This window comes from Pristiophorus japonicus, chromosome X (genome assembly GCF_044704955.1).
Source record: "Pristiophorus japonicus isolate sPriJap1 chromosome X, sPriJap1.hap1, whole genome shotgun sequence".
Classification (NCBI taxonomy): Eukaryota; Metazoa; Chordata; class Chondrichthyes; family Pristiophoridae; genus Pristiophorus; species Pristiophorus japonicus.
Genome location: NC_092010.1, coordinates 14,570,245 through 14,588,999, shown reverse-complemented (window position 1 = coordinate 14,588,999; position 18,755 = coordinate 14,570,245). Strand labels below are relative to the sequence as shown.

The window sequence follows — 18,755 nt, the reverse complement described above, 5'->3', positions numbered from 1 at the left end:
AGACGCAGTCCTGCCACACCATATGCCAAGTCAAAGCGAGGACATCGAGAGGAGGACCAAGAGGACCTGACCAAGGACATGGATGAACCCTCCCCTGTCCCCAACGTAGAAGAGGTCACACTACCGAAAAGCGGTAATAAGTTTTTCTCGTTTAATGCTTTTCGTCACTTTGAATTTATATTGACCTATTGATTGTACATGATGCTGTGGACGTTTGTTCAATTGGAAGTAGATCAGGCTGCTCAAAGTTTACTTTATTTGAATTGTCCCAGAGACTAGCCACTTCCTCTTCAGTCCAAGTTGGATTTAGTTTCAGATGAAAGGCCAGTGTTCACACTGAATGCACTGCCCAACAGCCACCCAAAATGACTTTAGATTGTATTTCTGCTCTGCTGTACTGCAGTGACAAAGTGAAGGACCAGAGTCAGTTAATATTTTCAAATGTACGTAGTACAACCCAACCTTGTATTCTGTCCTGTTACTGTTGTTTGAACACTGTGTTGTTGTGTAGCTTATAGTTTTAGGTACTGTAAAAATGTATCAAGTGTAGCGTCAAACGTTGTTCACTTTGGGAGAACATTTTTGATTTCCTAAGCATGCAATCGTGATGAGAATATTTCTGGGATCAAATCCGACACTTTCAAGGTTTTATAACCAACAACTGTCTATTACTGACATTTACTATGTCTCGAGACTTTATGCCCAGGCCCAGATAATCTCTGGACTGGAGAAATAAATTGGGTTCAGATCAGAAATAAAAGCAAATACAGTGAAATCCTGTTTGATGCAATGGGTCAGCATAGTCAGAAACTGCTTATAGCCAAACTGATGTCCCACAGGATAGACCCAGCATCACAGAATGCGAAAGGAGAAATAATGAGACTTGGCAATTTATATCAGCATTCTGTTTCAAAGTCTCTGTATAAACTGTGGAAGGAAGGGGGAGGGTTCAAATAGCTCAGATCTTCAATGTTGGTGAAGTTTACAGATCTCTTGATGCAATTCAGGCTTTTAAAGTACCATTGTATAGTGTCCCAGTCAGAGATTAGACAGAACCCCTATAGAGTGTCCCAGTGATTAGACAGAACCCATGTACAATGTCCCAGTGATTAGACAGAACCCATGTACAATGTCCCAGTCAGTGATTAGACAGAACCCCTGTACAATGTCCCAGTCAGTGATTAGACAGAACCCCTGTACAATGTCCCAGTCAGTGATTAGACAGAACCCCTGGACAATGTCCCAGTCAGTGATTAGACAGAACCCCTGTACAATGTCCCAGTCAGTGATTAGACAGAACCCATGTACAATGTCCCAGTGATTAGACAGAACCCCTGTACAATGTCCCAGTGATTAGACAGAACCCCTGTACAATATCCCAGTCAGTGATTAGACAGAACCCCTGTACAATATCCCAGTCAGTGATTAGACAGAACCCTTGTACAATGTCGCAGTCAGTGATTAGACAGAACCCCTGTACAATGTCCCAGTCAGTGATTAGACAGAACCCATGTATAATATCCAAGTCAGTGATTAGACAGAACCCCTGTACAAGATACAGAGGTTGAACTCCAAATTATAGTCGATGTATTTACTGAGGCGTACGAAAGCATGAGCCTTACGCTAAACATCCGTAAGACAAAGGTCCTCCACCAGCCTGTCCCCGCGCACAGCACTGTCCCCCAGTCATCAAGATCCACGGCGCGGCCTTGGACAACGTGGACCATTTCCCACACCTTGGGAGCCTCTTATCAAGAAGAGCAGACATTGACGATGAGATTCAACACCGCCTCCAGTGCGCCAGTGCAGCCTTCGGCCGCCTGAGGGAAAGAGTGTTTGAAGACCAGGCCCTCAAAACTGTCACCAAGCTCATGGTCTACAGGGCTGTGGTAATACCCGCCCTCCTGTATGGCTCAGAGACATGGACCATGTACAGTAGACACCTCAAGTCGCTGGAGAAATACCACCAACGATGTCTTCACAAGATCCTGCAAATCCCCTGGGAGGATAAACGCACCAACGTTAGCATCCTCGACAAGGCCAATATCCCCAGCATTGAAGCACTGACCACACTTGATCAACTCCACTGCATAGGCCACATTGTTCGCATGCCAGACATGAGACTCCCAAAGCAAGCACTCTATTCGGAACTCCCTGACGGCAAACGAGCCAAAGGTGGGCAGAGGAAACGTTACAAGGACACCCTTAAAGCCTCCCTAATAAAGTGCAACATCCCCACTGACACCTGGGAGTCCCTGGCCAAAGACCGCCCTAAGTGGAGGAAATACATCCGGGAGGGCGCTGAGCACCTTGGGTGTCGTCGCCGAGGTCATGCAGAAATCAGCGCAGACAGCGGAAAGAGAGTGCGGCAAACCAGTCCCACCCACCCCTTCCCTCAACGACTATCTGTCCCACTTGTGACAGGGACTGTGGCTCTCGTATTGGACTGTTCAGCCACTGAAGGACTCATTTTTAGAGTGGAAGCAAGTCTTCCTCGATTCCGAAGGACTGCCTATGATGATGTACAATGTCCCAGTCAGTGATGAGACAGAACCCCTGTACAATGTCCTCGTCAGTGATCAGACAGAACCCCTGTACAGTGTCCTAGTCACTTATTTCAGGGGTGGTTGACGTGTCACGGGGCCTACTCAGCAGGTTTAGTGTATCACAGGGCCCCACAAATAGACCGCAGTCCTCTTCACAGTCTACCACTGTCCCTCATTGAAGACCCAATACCCTGGAATGGCGGGCTGCTCCATTGTGGCCTCACATCAAGAGATTTTAGTTGCATTTCTTCCCTTAGCTATTGGGTACCTATGGCCTCACAGTCCCAACCCTCGAGGTACTCAACAACCAAGGAGGAACCCGACCAAGGGCACCATCTATAGCACTTCCTGCTGAAATGGGGGACAAGTACATTGGATGTGTGGGCACTAGTGATTGTCTGAGAAGGGATCTCTTCTTTTGTTAATGAACATAACTCCGAGGCTTTGTGAGGTAGTCCTGTTGAATCATTTGTGGGATCCTGTCATACAGGTATCGTTTGCATAATTAATGAGTACCTCCCCAACAGGAGACAACAGGCTTCTGCTCAGATATTGCGTCGTTCCCAAAAAGAGAAAGGGGATCCATGCATATTAAAAGAAACTAGGGAAGATATAACAGAGGCAGTATTACATATATATTAGATATATATAAAAATTAATTAGGAGAGGGAATAGTGACAGAGGACTGACGGAGAACTAATGTTATTCCTATATTTAAAAAGGAAACTAGAACAAGTCCAGGGAACTATTAGACCAGTTAGCTTAATATTGGTGGTAGAAAAGATCATGGAATATTGACTGAAAGATGCAATAGAAAAACATCTAGAACCCGAAAACCTAATAAAGAATAGTCAACACGGATTTTGAAAGAGAATGTCACACTTGACCAACCTTACTGAATTCTTTAAAGAAGTAACAGAAGGAGTAGAGATGGGTAATGCAGTAGTTGTAATATATTTAGATTTTCAAAAGGCCTTCGATAAGGCACCATGTACTAGGCTCATGACTACGGTCAGAGCATGTGGAGTTGGGACAAGTAGCAGAATGGATATCAAGCTGGCTACAAAATAGAAAACAGAGTAGGGGTTAAGTGTGGCGACTCAGACTGGCAAAATGTGGGAAGTGGTGTTCCACAAGGATTGGAGCTGGGACCACTGTTGTTCACAATTCACACAAACGATTTGGACTCGGGAATTGAAAGTACATTTCAAAATTTGCAGAAGACACCAAATTGAGGAGTACAGTTAATACTGAGGAAGACAAAATACATTAATAGACTTGCAGAATGGGCATGTAATTGACAAATTAATTTCAGTCTTGATAAGTGTGAGGTGTTACATTTTGGTAGGAAGACTAAGGAGGCCACATATTGCTTGGAAAATTAGAGTCTAAATGGAGTAGAGGGACAAAGGGATCTCTGGTTACAGATACACAAATCACTTAAAGTAGCGAAGCAGGTTAATAAGGCCATAAAAACAAGCACGGGTTCATTTTTGGAGGGATAGAATTGAAAAGCAGAGAAGTGATGTTAAACTTGTATCGAACCCTGGTTAGACCACACTTGGAGTAATGTGCACAGTTCTGATCTCCATATTATAAAAAGGATATAGAGGCACTGGAGAAGGTGCCAACAAAATTCATACTGGTAATACCAGAACTGAGAGGATTTACTTATCAGGAAACGGCTGGGGTTCTTTTCTCTAGACCCAATAGAGGTCTTCGAAATTCTGAAGGGGTTTTACAGGGTAGACATTGAGAAGATGTTTCTACTTGTGGGGAAGATCAAAACTAAGGGAGATAAATATAAGACAGTTACTAATAAATCCAATTGGGAATTCGGGAGAAACTTCTTTACCCACTGGTTAGGATGTGGAACTCGTTACCACAGGGAGTGGTTGAGGCAAATAGCATAGATGCATTTAAGGGGAAGCTAGATAAATATGAGGGAAAAAGGAATAGAAGGTTATGTTAATGGGGTGAAATAAAGTAAGATGGGAGGAGGCTCGTGTGGAGCATAAACACTGACATGAACCAGTTGGGCCGAATGGCCTGTTTATGTGCTGTACATTCTTTGTCAGTCCTGGGGAGGGGCTTGCAGCCATAGATCTAAAAGATATCTACTTCTACATCACATGTGGAAGTTCGTCAGGTTCAATTTCGATGGGGAAGGCTATCAATACATGGTATTGCCATTTGGCTTCTCAGCAGCCAGGATGTTTACAAAGTCCTGTGCATAGCCACAGTTCACGTCAGGGTGTAGCATGTCGATGTATATTCATATCTGGCCAATTGGTTTATCAGATTGTGATGGGGGTCACAACACCACTCCCACTGGACGTGAGCGCACCGCTGGATGTCAACCCAGTATTCAGAGGCTGGAATTCTGGTCTCCGCTTGGTAGTGCTGTCTGGAGTAGGGCTCACTCCCATAACGACTTGCATTTATATAGCACCTTGAACGTAGCAAAATGTTCCAGTTGACCTTCTGACACAGGCAGCAATTCCAACACTGAGCCAAGGCTCACTCTATTGATCTTAACAAACTGATCTTCACAAATTAATGTACACACCCTTCAAACATATTTCAATATCAAAGCAAAAGCAAAATACTGCAGATGCTGGAAATCTGAAATAAAAACAGAAAATGCTGGAAACACTCAGCAGGTCAGGCAGCATCTGAGAAGCGGAGATAACAGAGTTAACATTTCAGGTCGAGGACCTTTCGTCAGAACTAGAAGAAGTTGGAGACTTATCAATATCAAAAGCTTGTTAAATGCACATTCACTGTTAGTTTTGACTCTGTTAGTGGACTGGAAGCCCTCCAGCTGTATTTGATTTTTGTTTCTGACTGGCAGGTCCTGGGAACTTACTCCAATATTGTACCAAAAGTTGCACTCCAGTTTTATCTGGGCCAAGATATTGCTGTCTCAATACTTTATATGTAGTGAGGAGTGGAGTGTGTTTTGCTGTCGACCTCTCCATTACTACTAAGATGAAATTACTCAACATACAGAATTAATTAAACGTGAATTAACCTTTTTCTTATTAACAATTAACTTATCGTTAGAGCACCCCCCTCCTCCAGAACAAACATGTTTTCTTTGTGTTTTTAGTGAAATTAGAAATAATGCTCAACTGAAAGCAATCAGAATGCACTTGCAGTAATGGTGCTGAGGTATAAATGGGGCATAGTGGCCAGTTCAGATGTGGATTGCATTATTTTATGTGAAAATAGGGAGAGTGTGCAAAACCTGCAAAGCTCGCTTAACGGAAGACGCCATACTGTTTATAACTGGCCGAGTAGGGATCTGATGAAGAGGCCTTTCAGGGCAAAGGGCCAAGCTTCTCCCAAACGGAGAGTACATCAGGCTTGAGAGGCAGTCAGGCAGGCACACCTGGAATGATATCTAGAACAAGGTGTCTTCAAGAAAACATAAAGTTTAGCGGCAAGGTTGAATGTGAAAATCCTGAGGGGATCAGAATATATGGTGAAGTGTTTACTTGAATAGCTTCACAAACTGTATGGTTAACCTGAGTTAATGCAGTAGCCTACAATAAAGGGAACACGAAGATTGTTGGAAAGTATTAGAGCAAGCCAATAAAAGAAAAATAGAAGGGTGAAGGTGAGAAAGATTAATGCTTGCCTATCATTATGCATCCATAAAATGTATTCAGTCAATTATTAGAAGTTCAGCTGCCAAGATCCTTTAAATTGTATTAAATTATGCTGCAACCCAAACTGCTCACTATATAATATCAATTGATTCAGTGCACCTTGTTCTCCTTGCAGAAGGTGGCATTCTACAAGAAACAGCACCTCAATAGCTAGTGGCACAAATATTCTTACCTGCTTCAAAAAGCAATGATGGAAATCATAGGATTAGAGTTCTTAGAAGGGCTGGGTGATGAGCAATTTGGCCGAAATGAAATGAGCACAAGTTGATTTGTACAATTAACTGCGCTAATGGATACCGTTAAGCAATGATTGCACTTCATCACGAAAAATAGCACCTACTGTTTGTGCAGCAAAAAATGTTCCTAACCCTGCGCATGCATTTATCGTGTGTCAGTTTCTGTTTCCATAGAAATGCCTGAATCCTAGAAGCATCAAGTGGTCACTCTGGACATGAAAGCCTCAGCATTGCATTCTGCATCACTGACACAACAATAAGCGGGTACCAGCTCAGATGGATGGTTTCAATTACTTAGATAAGGATAGGGCAGAGGTGATGGTTGAAGGCAGACTGGCTTGGGCTGAGCAGAGGCCTTGCATGGCCACAGGTGTTGCCCAGATGCTTTATGATTGTCAGCTATAAAACGGAGCATACTTTCTGAGCACGGACGGGCGAAGCGGGGACTTGTCTTCTTCCAGAGTAAAATGTACGATGATCTGAGTAGCATTCTGAAATCTACTGCCCAGTTTTGCATTGTTGAACAGCAAGTAACATTTGTGGCATCTGTGAGGAAGCCCTCAGGCATGCAGAAGACAAGCACAATTGGAGCACCTCTCGTGATGATGCCGAGACTTTGCGAGATCCATAGTACGTGATGTAATAACATGCTTTGAGGCATAATTCAGGCAGCCATGAACGAGGGATTCGGAGAACTTGTTGCAGTGCAATAGTCTGTGCTTGAACAGAGAGCTGTAGTCGACATGATGACTCAATCTCCAGTAGGGGCGTATGACCAAAAGATCAGGTGGCTTGAAAATTGCCACCAGTCCCTTTCCAGCAAGTGACAGGAGAAACTGGTCGAAGTATACAGGCCTCACAGCTGCAATTGAACAGGCTATTCTTGGCACACGGGCAACATCATCTGAGTCTATAGTGCACAGGAGTAGATGGCCAGAGGAATCACAAGCAGATGTTCAGAAACCCTCCATGCTTACCCCTTTCAATAAAGTATCATTTAGAAGTAGTATAGGAGAAAGAACCTGGGGCCTTAGTACATATAGGACAATGGGACAGCACAGAGGCATCTCGTGCTAAACGCATACAACATATTCATCATTATTGGAAACTTGGTTCGGATGAAGTACTACACCAAGACCCTGTTTCACTGTTGGACGGTAAAGATCCCATGATATGAAGAGCAGGAGAGTTCTCTGGTATCCTGGTCAACATTTATCCCTAAACCATAGTCAGCAAAAGATCAGATTATCTGGTCATTTATCTCACTGCTGTTTGTTAGATCCTGCTGTGCGCAAATTGGCTGCCGCTTTTGCCTACGACTGCAGTTCAAAAGTACTTAATTGACTATGAAGCATTTTGAGACATCCTAAAAACATGAAAGGCGCTATATAAATGCAAGTTCTTCCTTTACTGAAGTAGAGACACAACATATCCACTGAAAGTTTGCAGTCATTAGTTCTGCATTTATCTTCATAATATAAAGAGAAGCAAAATAATAAAAATAATTGTGAAAGAATAAGAAATTAAGGTTTGTGAGTTCATACAATGGTTCCTAATAGTTGGTTTTAACAAGCTTTAATACAAAATTAGCTCATTGATAGCCTAGTGAGTCCATTCTGCAGGAGCAGTAGCTCCTCATCTTCTGCTAACTTGCCATCATCAACGTCCTCCTCCTGATGCTCCTCATCCATAATTAGATGGAATAATTTTTTTCATGGCAGTGTCCAGCATGCAGAACGTCACTGCCATTCTTCCAACTCTCTCTCTGGCATATATTGTAAGGCATTCTAGTGCAGCCCAAACATCGGAACTGTTTGAGCAGGCCAAATGTCTGCTTAGCAAGATTCTTATCATTCACATTTGCTTCCTAAAAGACTGTTTGCTGTGTGGTACAGAGCTTGTATAGCAGTGTCAGGGGTTAGATTTTGAATAGATTACCCATGAATGGATTACTGGCGGAACGGATCACCTGCCCGACTTTCATTTCCATTCAAAGCAATGAAATGAAAATAAAGCGGGGTCTATAAAGGGCGGGCTATCCACACGCCAGTTTACTGCTCAAACGGTCATGGTAAAAATTACCCCCATGTCTCTGAGGAGCCAACTTTCAACCAGTTGTCATCCCAGACTAATTGGGGAACGTGCAGTTCCATTAAGATAGGGGCCTTGTTGACCATCCCTGAAAGCTATGCAATGACTTGAAGAATTCTCAGACCATCTGCACATCAGTAATTGCGCAAAAAGTGGCTGCAATGTTTGCCTATATCACAATAGTGACTGCATTTCAAAACTATTTAATTCTAAGTCCTGGAGCTATGAAAGGCGCTATATCAATGCAAGATTTTTATTTTCTCTTCAACGTGAGATGGTTTCCTGATGGCCATAGAATGTTGTACAGGTGCATGAATGCAGTTGGCACCTCAGTTAAAAGCACCCTGTCTCCCTCTGCAACTACTCTTACATCCTGGCATTGAATGTAATGTAACCACTAGCATGTCAAAACAGGGCATCTGTGACCTTCCTTATGGAATATTATACAGCGAACTAGCTAATTGTTGTGATTCCTCCTGCTGCTGCCTGGAACGACCTTGTGGCATAAACATTTGGTGCAGCCTTTACTTTTATCACTACTGGCAATGCATTGCTGATTCTGGAAGAATGCACACATTTTTCTGTGACATCCCTCGTGAAGCATAGCCTCCTTACAAAATGAAGCTCTGTCCCCTGTGGTTGATTCACAGCCCTGGATAGCAGTGAGTTTTGGTGGTCCTCCTGTTGCCTGGGACCTCCTTATTCCTCCTTTCCGGTTTCTGCTTCAGCATGTCCAGCATACTGAGACTTGCTGCAGTGGTCTTTGAAACAGTTGAGTATCTCAGTTCAACATCTGCTACGTTGCTCAATATTGCACCACCATCTGCTATTTGAAAACCATCTTTTATTTGAGTATCAGGAGGGCTGTGTGCGATTAAAACCAAGGCTGAATTCATTGCTCATCAATTTTAGGAGCCCAAGCAAAATTGAAACTGCTCCATGAACACTAGCGCATAATATTACAGCACCTTAATACATGTTCAATGCATGTGCTAGATCTAATGACCGTGTCTCTTGTGCAAAATAGTTTTGGATGTTTTGAGACCAAAGACAAGCCAATGAGCAACGAGCAGATAGCTCAGTGGCTGGTTCTGTACTCTGCATTATCATCTTACAGGAAAGAAGCCTGGAAGGTTAAAGGTAATTCCACCTGTTTCATTACCACTTCCTGGCCATTTCTCAATCAGGCTTTGATTGATACTATTCGCAGAGCTGCCGTCTGGAGTAATCCTCACATATTTACTGAGCATTACTGTCTGGACTTGATTGCTACACACCATAGCGAACTTAGCAGATTTCTGGTAGCTGCTGTTATCGCTCCTCAGAAGTAGGCTCCTTGTCCTGAATTTGCACTGCTTTGGTACACTCTGACATTACATGAAGCATGTTTAAGTGAAGACAGATTACCTACCTTCTAGAGCCTTCTTTCTTTATATGATACGCTTCATTCACACATTTTATTTGTGTGCTAAGCAAATGGTTTCCCCAGAACTTATCGAGCTAGACTTTTATATAGTGGTGTGTGGAGAATTCTTCTCGTTTGAAGAACGAAAAAGACCGTATAAGGTAGGTAACCTATCTTTCTGATAAGAGACTGTTTTGAATAAATTGGTATGTATAATCCATTCCCAAGGTTTTTAACATATGCAATCAGGAGAGCACAGTCACTCATCCACCCCCCACAGGTTAGTGATGTCTCACACTGCCAACCAGTAACACACTAAGCACACTTCACACTGTCATCAGATTGGTTGGTAAGGCTCAGATTACAGTTGAATGTTGATTTCAAACTTAGATACAGAACAGTCTTCAGTGTCTCTTTAAAGTGTGGGAGTAGAGAAGGAAGCTCAAATAACATGAGTGAACTTGGGTACAGTTCCCTTCAAACTTGCAGTGTTCATTTTTGTTACCTGCTGTGGGTTTATCGCAGACTCTGGGATCCTTTGTGAATGTTTGCAGTTGTAGAATACTTTGCAATGTTTATATCTTCAGATTTTGTCTTTTAGTGAACACGAAGAAAGATTCTGAATCTGCTCCAGTGAAAGGTGGCACCATGACTGATCTAGGTAAAGAATAATCTATCTGTCTATCTAACTATTTGTCTATCCATCTCTACTTATGTACCTCTACCTCTCCCTCTCCCTCTCCTCCACCTATCTATCTCTACCTCTATCTTTCTGTCACTCTCAATTGATCTATTTACCTATCTCTCTCCACCTATCTATCTCTATCCCTTGATCTATCTCTCTATCTAAATTTTATCAAAAACAATTATAGCACCCTTGCTTCTGGCTCAGAAGGTCATGGGTTTAAATTGTATTCCAGCCCATAATCTAGGCTGAATTTCCAGTGCAGTACTAAGGGAGTGCTGCATTGTTGTAGGTGCCCTCTTTTGGATGAGATGTAAAACCAATGTCTACTTGGTCAGGTGAATGTTGAACATCCCATGGCACTACTCAAAGAAGAGCAGGGTGGTGTCCTGGCCAACATTTATTCCTCATCTAACACCTTCAAAGATATATTATCTAGTTCATTTATCGATGTAACTATTTGTACTGCACTTTTTTTGACAAACCTGCAGCCGCCCGCCCGCCCAATCTGCACTTTTTTGTGACCGACAGGCAATAAGCTCCGCCCCCCCCCCCCCGGCCCGAATCATTCCCGCATGGTGCCGGGAAGCAGGACCTGAGGTTCCAACTCTCTCCCCATGCAGGCCAGCCTGGGGCCGATAGTGAGAGAGAGGCTGGGGGTGGGCGGGGGGGGGGGAGGGGAGAGAGAGGCTGGGGGAGGGAGAGAGAGAGAGGCTGGGGGGCTGGGGGGTGGGGGAGAGAGAGGCTGGGGGCGGGTGAGAGGCTGGAGGAGAGAGAGAGAGAAGCTGGGGGCGGGGAGAGAGAGAGACAGGCTGAGGAGAGAGACAGGCTGGGGGAGAGAGAGAGAGAGATACTGGGGGGGGGGAAGAGAGGCTGCGGGTGGGGAGAGAGAAAGGGGCTGGTGGGGGGGCGGAGAGAGAGGCTGGGGGGGTAGAGAGGCTGGGAGAGAGAGAGAGACTGGGGGGGGGTGGAAGAGAGGCTTGGGGTCGGAGGGGGGGGAAAGAAACACGGGTGGGGGGAAGATGGATCACATTCTTCCAACCCCCTGATGCGTGTGTTACAAGAGATATCGTTGGAATGAATGAAATCCAGAAGTCACGACACTGTCACTATTCATTTCATACCCAATAAAACTGTTAACAATCCGTACACAATGCCTGCTCCATCTACGGTGGGGAGGGGGATGGGAGGATGCCCTTGCGCTGGGGTAAGGCACTTTGGCTGGGGGAGGCATGCACTGGGACTGGACTAAGGTACTTTGGCTGCGGGAGGCATGTACTGGGACTGGGGTAAGGCACTTTGGCTGGGGGAGGCATGCACTGGGACTGGGGTAAGGCACTTTGGCTGGGGGAGGCATGCACTGGGACTGGGGTAAGGCACTTTGGCTGGGGGAGGCATGCACTGGGACTGGGGTAAGGCACTTTGGCTGGGGGAGGCATGCACTGGGACTGGGGTAAGGCACTTTGGCTGGGAGAGGCATGCACTGGGACTGGACTAAGGCACTTTGGCTGGGGGAGGCATGCACTGGGACTGGGGTAAGGCACTTTGGCTGGGGGAGGCATGCACTGGGACTGGGGTAAGGCACTTTGGCTGGCCCTTGCTGTCTTCTGGGGAGCTGTCCTCTCTCACTCCTGGAAGTCAAAGTCGAGTTACAATTTGCAAAGTCAGTGAGACCTTGGGATGGGCGGTTCCAGTGGCACATTCCTGTGAAACTTCAGGGTCTGGCTTATCTTCCAAGGGGACCAATCATAGACAAAGGGTGGAGCATGTTGGTCATCTGCCATTCACACCCCATCTAGACTCATCTTTTGTTTCTTAACTTATAGCATTACCATCTCATTTTTGCCCACCATCCCTTTTGTCTCTTATTCTCCCCTGCCTTCCACCCTATCACAGACCTTCCCTTTTGTTCTTTCCTCTCCTCCCCCCCCCCCCCACTTTCACTGTCCCTGCACTTCCTTAAACATAGAAACATAGAAATTTACAACGCAGAAGGAGACCATTTCGGCCCATTGTGTCCTCGCCGGCCGACAAAGAGCCACACGGCCCTCGGTCAGCAGCCCTGAAGATTACATATAAACCAGTGAGCAATGAACAATGACAGAAAGGCAAAGAGCACCCAGACCAACCAGTCCACCTCACACAACTGCGACACCCCTTATACTCAAACATTCTACACTCCACCTCAACCGGAGCCGTGTGATCTCCTGGGAGAGGCAAAAACCAGATAAAAACCCAGGCCCATTGAGGAAAAAAATCTGGGAAAATTCCTCTCCTACCCACCCAGGCGATCAAAACTAGTCCAGGCGATCACCCTGGCCGTATTCGATTCCCTGCAGTACTTACCATCATTTCTGCTACATCTCAAACTTTTCCAGTTCTGACGAAGAGTCACCGACCTGAAACGTTAACTCTGTTTCTCTCCACAGATACTGCTTGACCTGCTGAGATTTGCAGCATTTTGGGGTTTTATTTCAGATTCCAGCATCTGCAGTATTTTGCTTTTGTTGAAGCAGTACTGATGTCTGTTTTCTCTTCCAGATGAACAAGAGGATGATAATCTGGAGACTGCAGGCAAGGTAAGAGTGTTGTTTATGCATCGTTCCTGTGGACTCTGTCGCACCTCTGCTGTTAGTTCTGCGGGGAGCGGTTCCCTTTCATCAGTTTTTTGTTTGCTTTTAAACATTTTTTAGAATAGCGAGAGTTGCTATTTTAGAAGGTTGTACCAACAGTGGCACTCATCACTGAGTCCAGCTTTTCTGAAGAAATGGGGTAGTATGCATTGATAATTGATTGTGCAAGTATTGGGTCACTGAAATAGTGCAAGCCTAAAATGGCAAAGAGGCAGAGGGATATTCTCCTTTTTAAATTTCTCATTGGGTTAGTTTATTGCGCAATTCCTAAACCGAGAGAGCCGGTCTCACCCCAGAGGTTGGGCAATTCCTTCATCAGGGATACTAATTCGACAACCAGCAGGCTAACTGCAATCCATGCCGTCCTCTGTGTAGCCATTGGTTCGCACTCTGCCTGCTGCTGCTCTGGCCCCAATGCAGACTCCACAACTGGTAGGGTGAGAACCAGGAACACTTCAGTGTTCTGTATCGTGGGCAGCTTTCCCATGAATGTTTCAAAACATACAGGCACTTGGAGCACGCTATCTGCTTGCACATCATGATACATTCCACTGACTAATTATTTGCTGCAATGTAAGGCCGAGAAATTCAACTACATAACATTTATTTTTTGGGCACTAAACGGCTACTGAGCCTCGAATGTGGCGGACAGGAAGCACACATTCATTAGCAGATAGCTTCACAGAGATCCTTAGTTGTGAGCATCTTTACACCAAACCATCAGTATAATGGCTTACATGGTTCGCCACTGCTTTCCCAGAGGAATTAAGTTTAAAAGGTTTTTAATCTGGAGGCAGGTCGTGAGTGGGGTAGGGGGGAAGCGGTCAGGAGAATGGATTTCCGCAGGCCAAGCGAATTTAATGGCAGGGCCTGATTTGCCTTTCAAAGCCCTGTTTCCCACCCACAGCCAGCCAGATCTGCACGAGGCTACAGAGAGGAGGGAGGGAGGGATCACGCGGGGGCTGCGGGTGGTTGGAGGTCGGAGGATGATTGTGAGGGGAGAGAGGATCGGAGCGGGGTTGGAGGGAGGATCGGGTCCAGCTAAAGGAGCGTCGGTGGGGGAGGGGGGAAGGATCGGGTCCGGAGGAGCGTCGGTGGAGGAGGGGGGGAGGAGCGTCGGTGGGGGAGGGGGGAAGGATCGGGTCTGGAGGGGCGTCGGTGGAGGAGGGGGGGAGGAGCGTCGGTGGGGGAGGGGGGAAGGATCGGGTCTGGAGGGGCGTCGGTGGGGGAGGGGGGAGGAGAGTCGGTGGGGGAGGGGGGAGGAGAGTCGGTGGGGGAGGGGGGAGGAGAGTCGGTGGGGGAGGGGGGAGGAGAGTCGGTGGGGGAGGGGGGAGGGGCGTCGGTGGAGGAGGGGGGGAGGAGCGTCGGTGGGGGAGGGGGGAGGAGCGTCGGTGGGGGAGGGGGGAGGAGAGTCGGTGGGGGAGGGGGAGGAGAGTCGGTGGGGGAGGGGGGAGGAGCGTCGGTGGGGGAGGGGGGAGGAGAGTCGGTGGGGGAGGGGGAGGAGCGTTTGTGGTGGAGAGGGGAGGAGCGTCGGTGGGGGAGGGGGAGGATCGGATCCGGAGGAGCGTCGGTGGGGGAGGGGGGAGGAGAGTCGGTGGGGGAGGGGGGAGGAGAGTCGGTGGGGGAGGGGGGAGGAGCGTCGGTGGGGGAGGGGGGAGGAGAGTCGGTGGGGGAGGGGGGAGGAGAGTCGGTGGGGGAGGGGGGAGGAGCGTCGGTGGGGGAGGGGGGAGGAGCGTCGGTGGGGGAGGGGGGAGGAGAGTCGGTGGGGGAGGGGGGAGGAGAGTCGGTGGGGGAGGGGGGAGGAGAGTCGGTGGGGGAGGGGGGAGGAGCGTCGGTGGGGGAGGGGGGAGGAGCGTCGGTGGGGGAGGGGGGAGGAGCGTCGGTGGGGAGGGGGGAGGAGCGTCGGTGGGGGAGGGGGGAGGAGCGTCGGTGGGGGAGGGGGGAGGAGCGTCGGTGGGGGAGGGGGGAGGAGCGTCGGTGGGGGAGGGGGGAGGAGAGTCGGTGGGGGAGGGGGGAGGAGAGTCGGTGGGGGAGGGGGAGGATCGGGTCTGGAGGGGCGTCGGTGGGGGAGGGGGGGAGGAGCGTCGGTGGGGGAGGGGGAGGATCGGGTCTGGAGGGGCGTCGGTGGAGGAGGGGGGGAGGAGCGTCGGTGGGGGAGGGGGGAGGAGCGTCGGTGGGGGAGGGGGAGGAGAGTCGGTGGGGGAGGGGGGAGGAGAGTCGGTGGGGGAGGGGGGAGGAGCGTCGGTGGGGGAGGGGGGAGGAGCGTCGGTGGGGGAGGGGGAGGAGCGTTTGTGGTGGAGAGGGGAGGAGCGTCGGTGGGGGAGGGGGGAGGAGAGTCGGTGGGGGAGGGGGAGGAGCGTTTGTGGTGGAGAGGGGAGGAGCGTCGGTGGGGGAGGGGGGAGGAGCGTCGGTGGGGGAGGGGGGAGGAGCGTCGGTGGGGGAGGGGGGAGGAGAGTCGGTGGGGGAGGGGGAGGAGCGTTTGTGGTGGAGAGGGGAGGAGCGTCGGTGGGGGAGGGGGGAGGAGAGTCGGTGGGGGAGGGGGAGGATCGGATCCGGAGGAGCTTTTGTGGTGGAGAGGGGAGGAGCGTCGGTGGGGGAGGGGGAGGATCGGGTCCGGAGGATCGTCGGTGGGGGAGGGGGGAGGAGCGTCGGTGGGGGAGGGGGAGGATCGGGTCTGGAGGAGCGTCGGTGGGGGAGGGGGGTGGGCCGTCGGTGGGGGAGGGGAAGGATTGGGTTTGGAGGAGCGTTGGTGGGGGAGGGGGGAGATGCGTTGGTGGGGGAGGGGGAGGATCGGGTCTGGAGGAGCGTTGGTGGGGGAGGGGGGAGATGCGTTGGTGGGGGAGGGGTAGGATCGGGTCTGGAGGAGCGTTGGTGGGGGAGGGGGGAGATGCGTTGGTGGGGGAGGGGGAGGATCGGGTCTGGAGGAGCGTCGGTGGGGGAGGGGGAGGAGCGCGGTGGGGGAGGGGGAGGAGCGCGGTGGGGGTGGGGGGAGGGGCGTCGGTGGGGGAGGGGCGTGTGGCGTCGGTGGGGGAGGGGGAGGGGCGTTGGTGGGGGAGGGGGGGAGGGGCGTCGGTGGGGGAGGGGGGAGGAGAGTCGGTGGGGGAGGGGGGAGGAGCGTCGGTGGGGGAGGGGGGAGGAGAGTCGGTGGGGGAGGGGGGAGGAGCGTCGGTGAGGGAGGGGGGAGGAGCGTCGGTGGGGGAGGGGGAGGGGCGTCGGTGGGGGAGGGGGAGGAGCGTCGGTGGGGGGAGGGGGGAGGAGAGTCGGTGGGGGAGGGGGGAGGAGCGTCGGTGGGGGAGGGGGGAGGAGAGTCGGTGGGGGAGGGGAGGAGAGTCGGTGGGGGAGGGGGGAGGAGAGTCGGTGGGGGAGGGGGAGGAGAGTCGGTGGGGGAGGGGGGAGGAGAGTCGGTGGGGGAGGGGGGAGGAGCGTCGGTGGGGGAGGGGGAGGGGCGTCGGTGGGGGAGGGGGAGGAGCGTCGGTGGGGGAGGGGGGAGGAGAGTCGGTGGGGGAGGGGGGAGGAGAGTCGGTGGGGAGGGGGGAGGAGAGTCGGTGGGGGAGGGGGAGGAGCGTCGGTGGGGGAGGGGGGAGGAGAGTCGGTGGGGGAGGGGGGAGGAGCGTCGGTGGGGAGGGGGGAGGAGCGTCGGTGGGGGAGGGGGGAGGAGCGTCGGTGGGGGAGGGGGGAGGAGAGTCGGTGGGGAGGGGGAGGAGCGTCGGTGGGGGAGGGGGAGGAGCGTCGGTGGGGGAGGGGGGAGGAGAGTCGGTGGGGGAGGGGGGAGGAGCGTCGGTGGGGGAGGGGGGAGGAGCGTCGGTGGGGGAGGGGGGAGGAGCGTCGGTGGGGGAGGGGGAGGAGCGTCGGTGGGGGAGGGGGGAGGAGAGTCGGTGGGGAGGGGGGAGGAGAGTCGGTGGGGAGGGGGGAGGAGCGTCGGTGGGGGAGGGGGAGGAGCGTCGGTGGGGGAGGGGGGAGGAGAGTCGGTGGGGGAGGGGGGAGGAGCGTCGGTGGGGGAGGGGGGAGGGGCATCGGGTGGGGGAGGGGGAGGAGAGTCGGTGGGGGAGGGGGAGGAGAGTCGGTGGGGGAGGGGGGAGGAGCGTCGGTGGGGGAGGGGGGAGGGGCGTCGGTGGGGGAGGGGGGAGGAGAGTCGGTGGGGGAGGGGGGAGGAGAGTCGGTGGGGGAGGGGGGAGGATCGGGTCCGGAGGAGCGTCGGTGGGGGAGGGGGGGAGGGGCGTCGGTGGGGAGGGGGGAGGGAGAGTCGGTGGGGAGGGGGAGGAGCGTCGGTGGGGGAGGGGGGGAGGGGCGTCGGTGGGGGAGGGGGGAGGAGAGTCGGTGGGGGAGGGGGGAGGAGCGTCGGTGGGGGAGGGGGGAGGAGCGTCGGTGGGGGAGGGGGGAGGGGCGTCGGTGGGGGAGGGGGGAGGAGAGTCGGTGGGGGAGGGGGGAGGAGCGTCGGGTGGGGGAGGGGGGGAGGGGCGTCGGTGGGGGAGGGGGGAGGAGAGTCGGTGGGGGAGGGGGGAGGAGCGTCGGTGGGGGAGGGGGGAGGGGCATCGGTGGGGGAGGGGGAGGAGAGTCGGTGGGGGAGGGGGAGGAGAGTCGGTGGGGGAGGGGGGAGGAGAGTCGGTGGGGGAGGGGGGAGGATCGGATCCGGAGGAGCGTCGGTGGGGGAGGGGGTGAGGGGCGTCGGTGGGGGAGGGGGGAGGAGAGTCGGTGGGGGAGGAGGGGGGAGGAGAGTCGGTGGGGGAGGGGGAGGATCGGGTCAGGAGGAGCGTCGGTGGGGGAGGGGGAGGATCGGGTCGGGAGGAGCGTCGGTGGGGGAGGGGGAGGATCGGGTCAGGAGGAGCGTCGGTGGGGGAGGGGGGAGGAGCGTCGGTGGGGGAGGGGGGAGGATCGGGTCTGGAGTAGCGTCGGTGGGGGAGGGGGGAGGATCGGATCTGGAGGAGCGTCGGTGGGGGAGGGGGAGGACCGTGGGTGGGGGAGGGGGGAGGAGAGTCGGTGGGGGATGGGGGAGGATCGGGTCTGGAGGAGCGTCGGTGGGGGAGGGGGGAGGGGCGTCGGTGGGGGAGGGGGGAGGAGCGTTAGTGGGGGAGGGGGGAGGAGCGTCGGTGGGGGAGGGGGGAGGAGCGTCGGTGGGGGAGGGGGAGGAGCGTCGGTGGGGGAGGGGGGAGGATCGGATCTGGAGGAGCATTGGTGGGGGAGGGGGGAGGAGCGTCGGTGGGGGAGGGGGGAGGAGCGTCGGTGGGGGAGGGGGGAGGAGCGTCGGTGGGGGAGGGGGAGGACCGTGGGTGGGGGAGTGGGGAGGATCAGGTCTGGAGGAGCGTCGGTGGGGGAGGGGGAGGGGCATCGGTGGGGGAGGGGGGAGGAGCGTCGGTGGGGGAGGGGGGAGGGGCATCGGTGGGGGAGGGGGAGGAGAGTCGGTGGGGGAGGGGGAGGAGAGTCGGTGGGGGAGGGGGAGGAGAGTCGGTGGGGGAGGGGGGAGGAGCGTCGGTGGGGGAGGGGGGAG

At 52.4% G+C, this 18,755-nt stretch overlaps 1 protein-coding gene across 4 annotated transcripts in view; it reads left to right on the top strand.

Annotated features, from left to right (window-relative positions):
- The window catches only part of LOC139240875 (SWI/SNF complex subunit SMARCC2-like), an 875,893-nt gene that overhangs the window by 197,898 nt on the left and 659,240 nt on the right, over window positions 1-18,755 (top strand). For 3 of the 4 annotated variants that reach the window (XM_070869381.1, XM_070869383.1, XM_070869380.1), the window contains exons 11-13: window positions 3-133; window positions 10,554-10,613; window positions 13,179-13,216. In XM_070869381.1, coding sequence (XP_070725482.1) covers window positions 3-133; window positions 10,554-10,613; window positions 13,179-13,216 — 229 coding nt within the window. The remainder of the gene's footprint in view (window positions 1-2; window positions 134-10,553; window positions 10,614-13,178; window positions 13,217-18,755) is intronic. The other variant, XM_070869382.1, reaches the window with a different exon arrangement.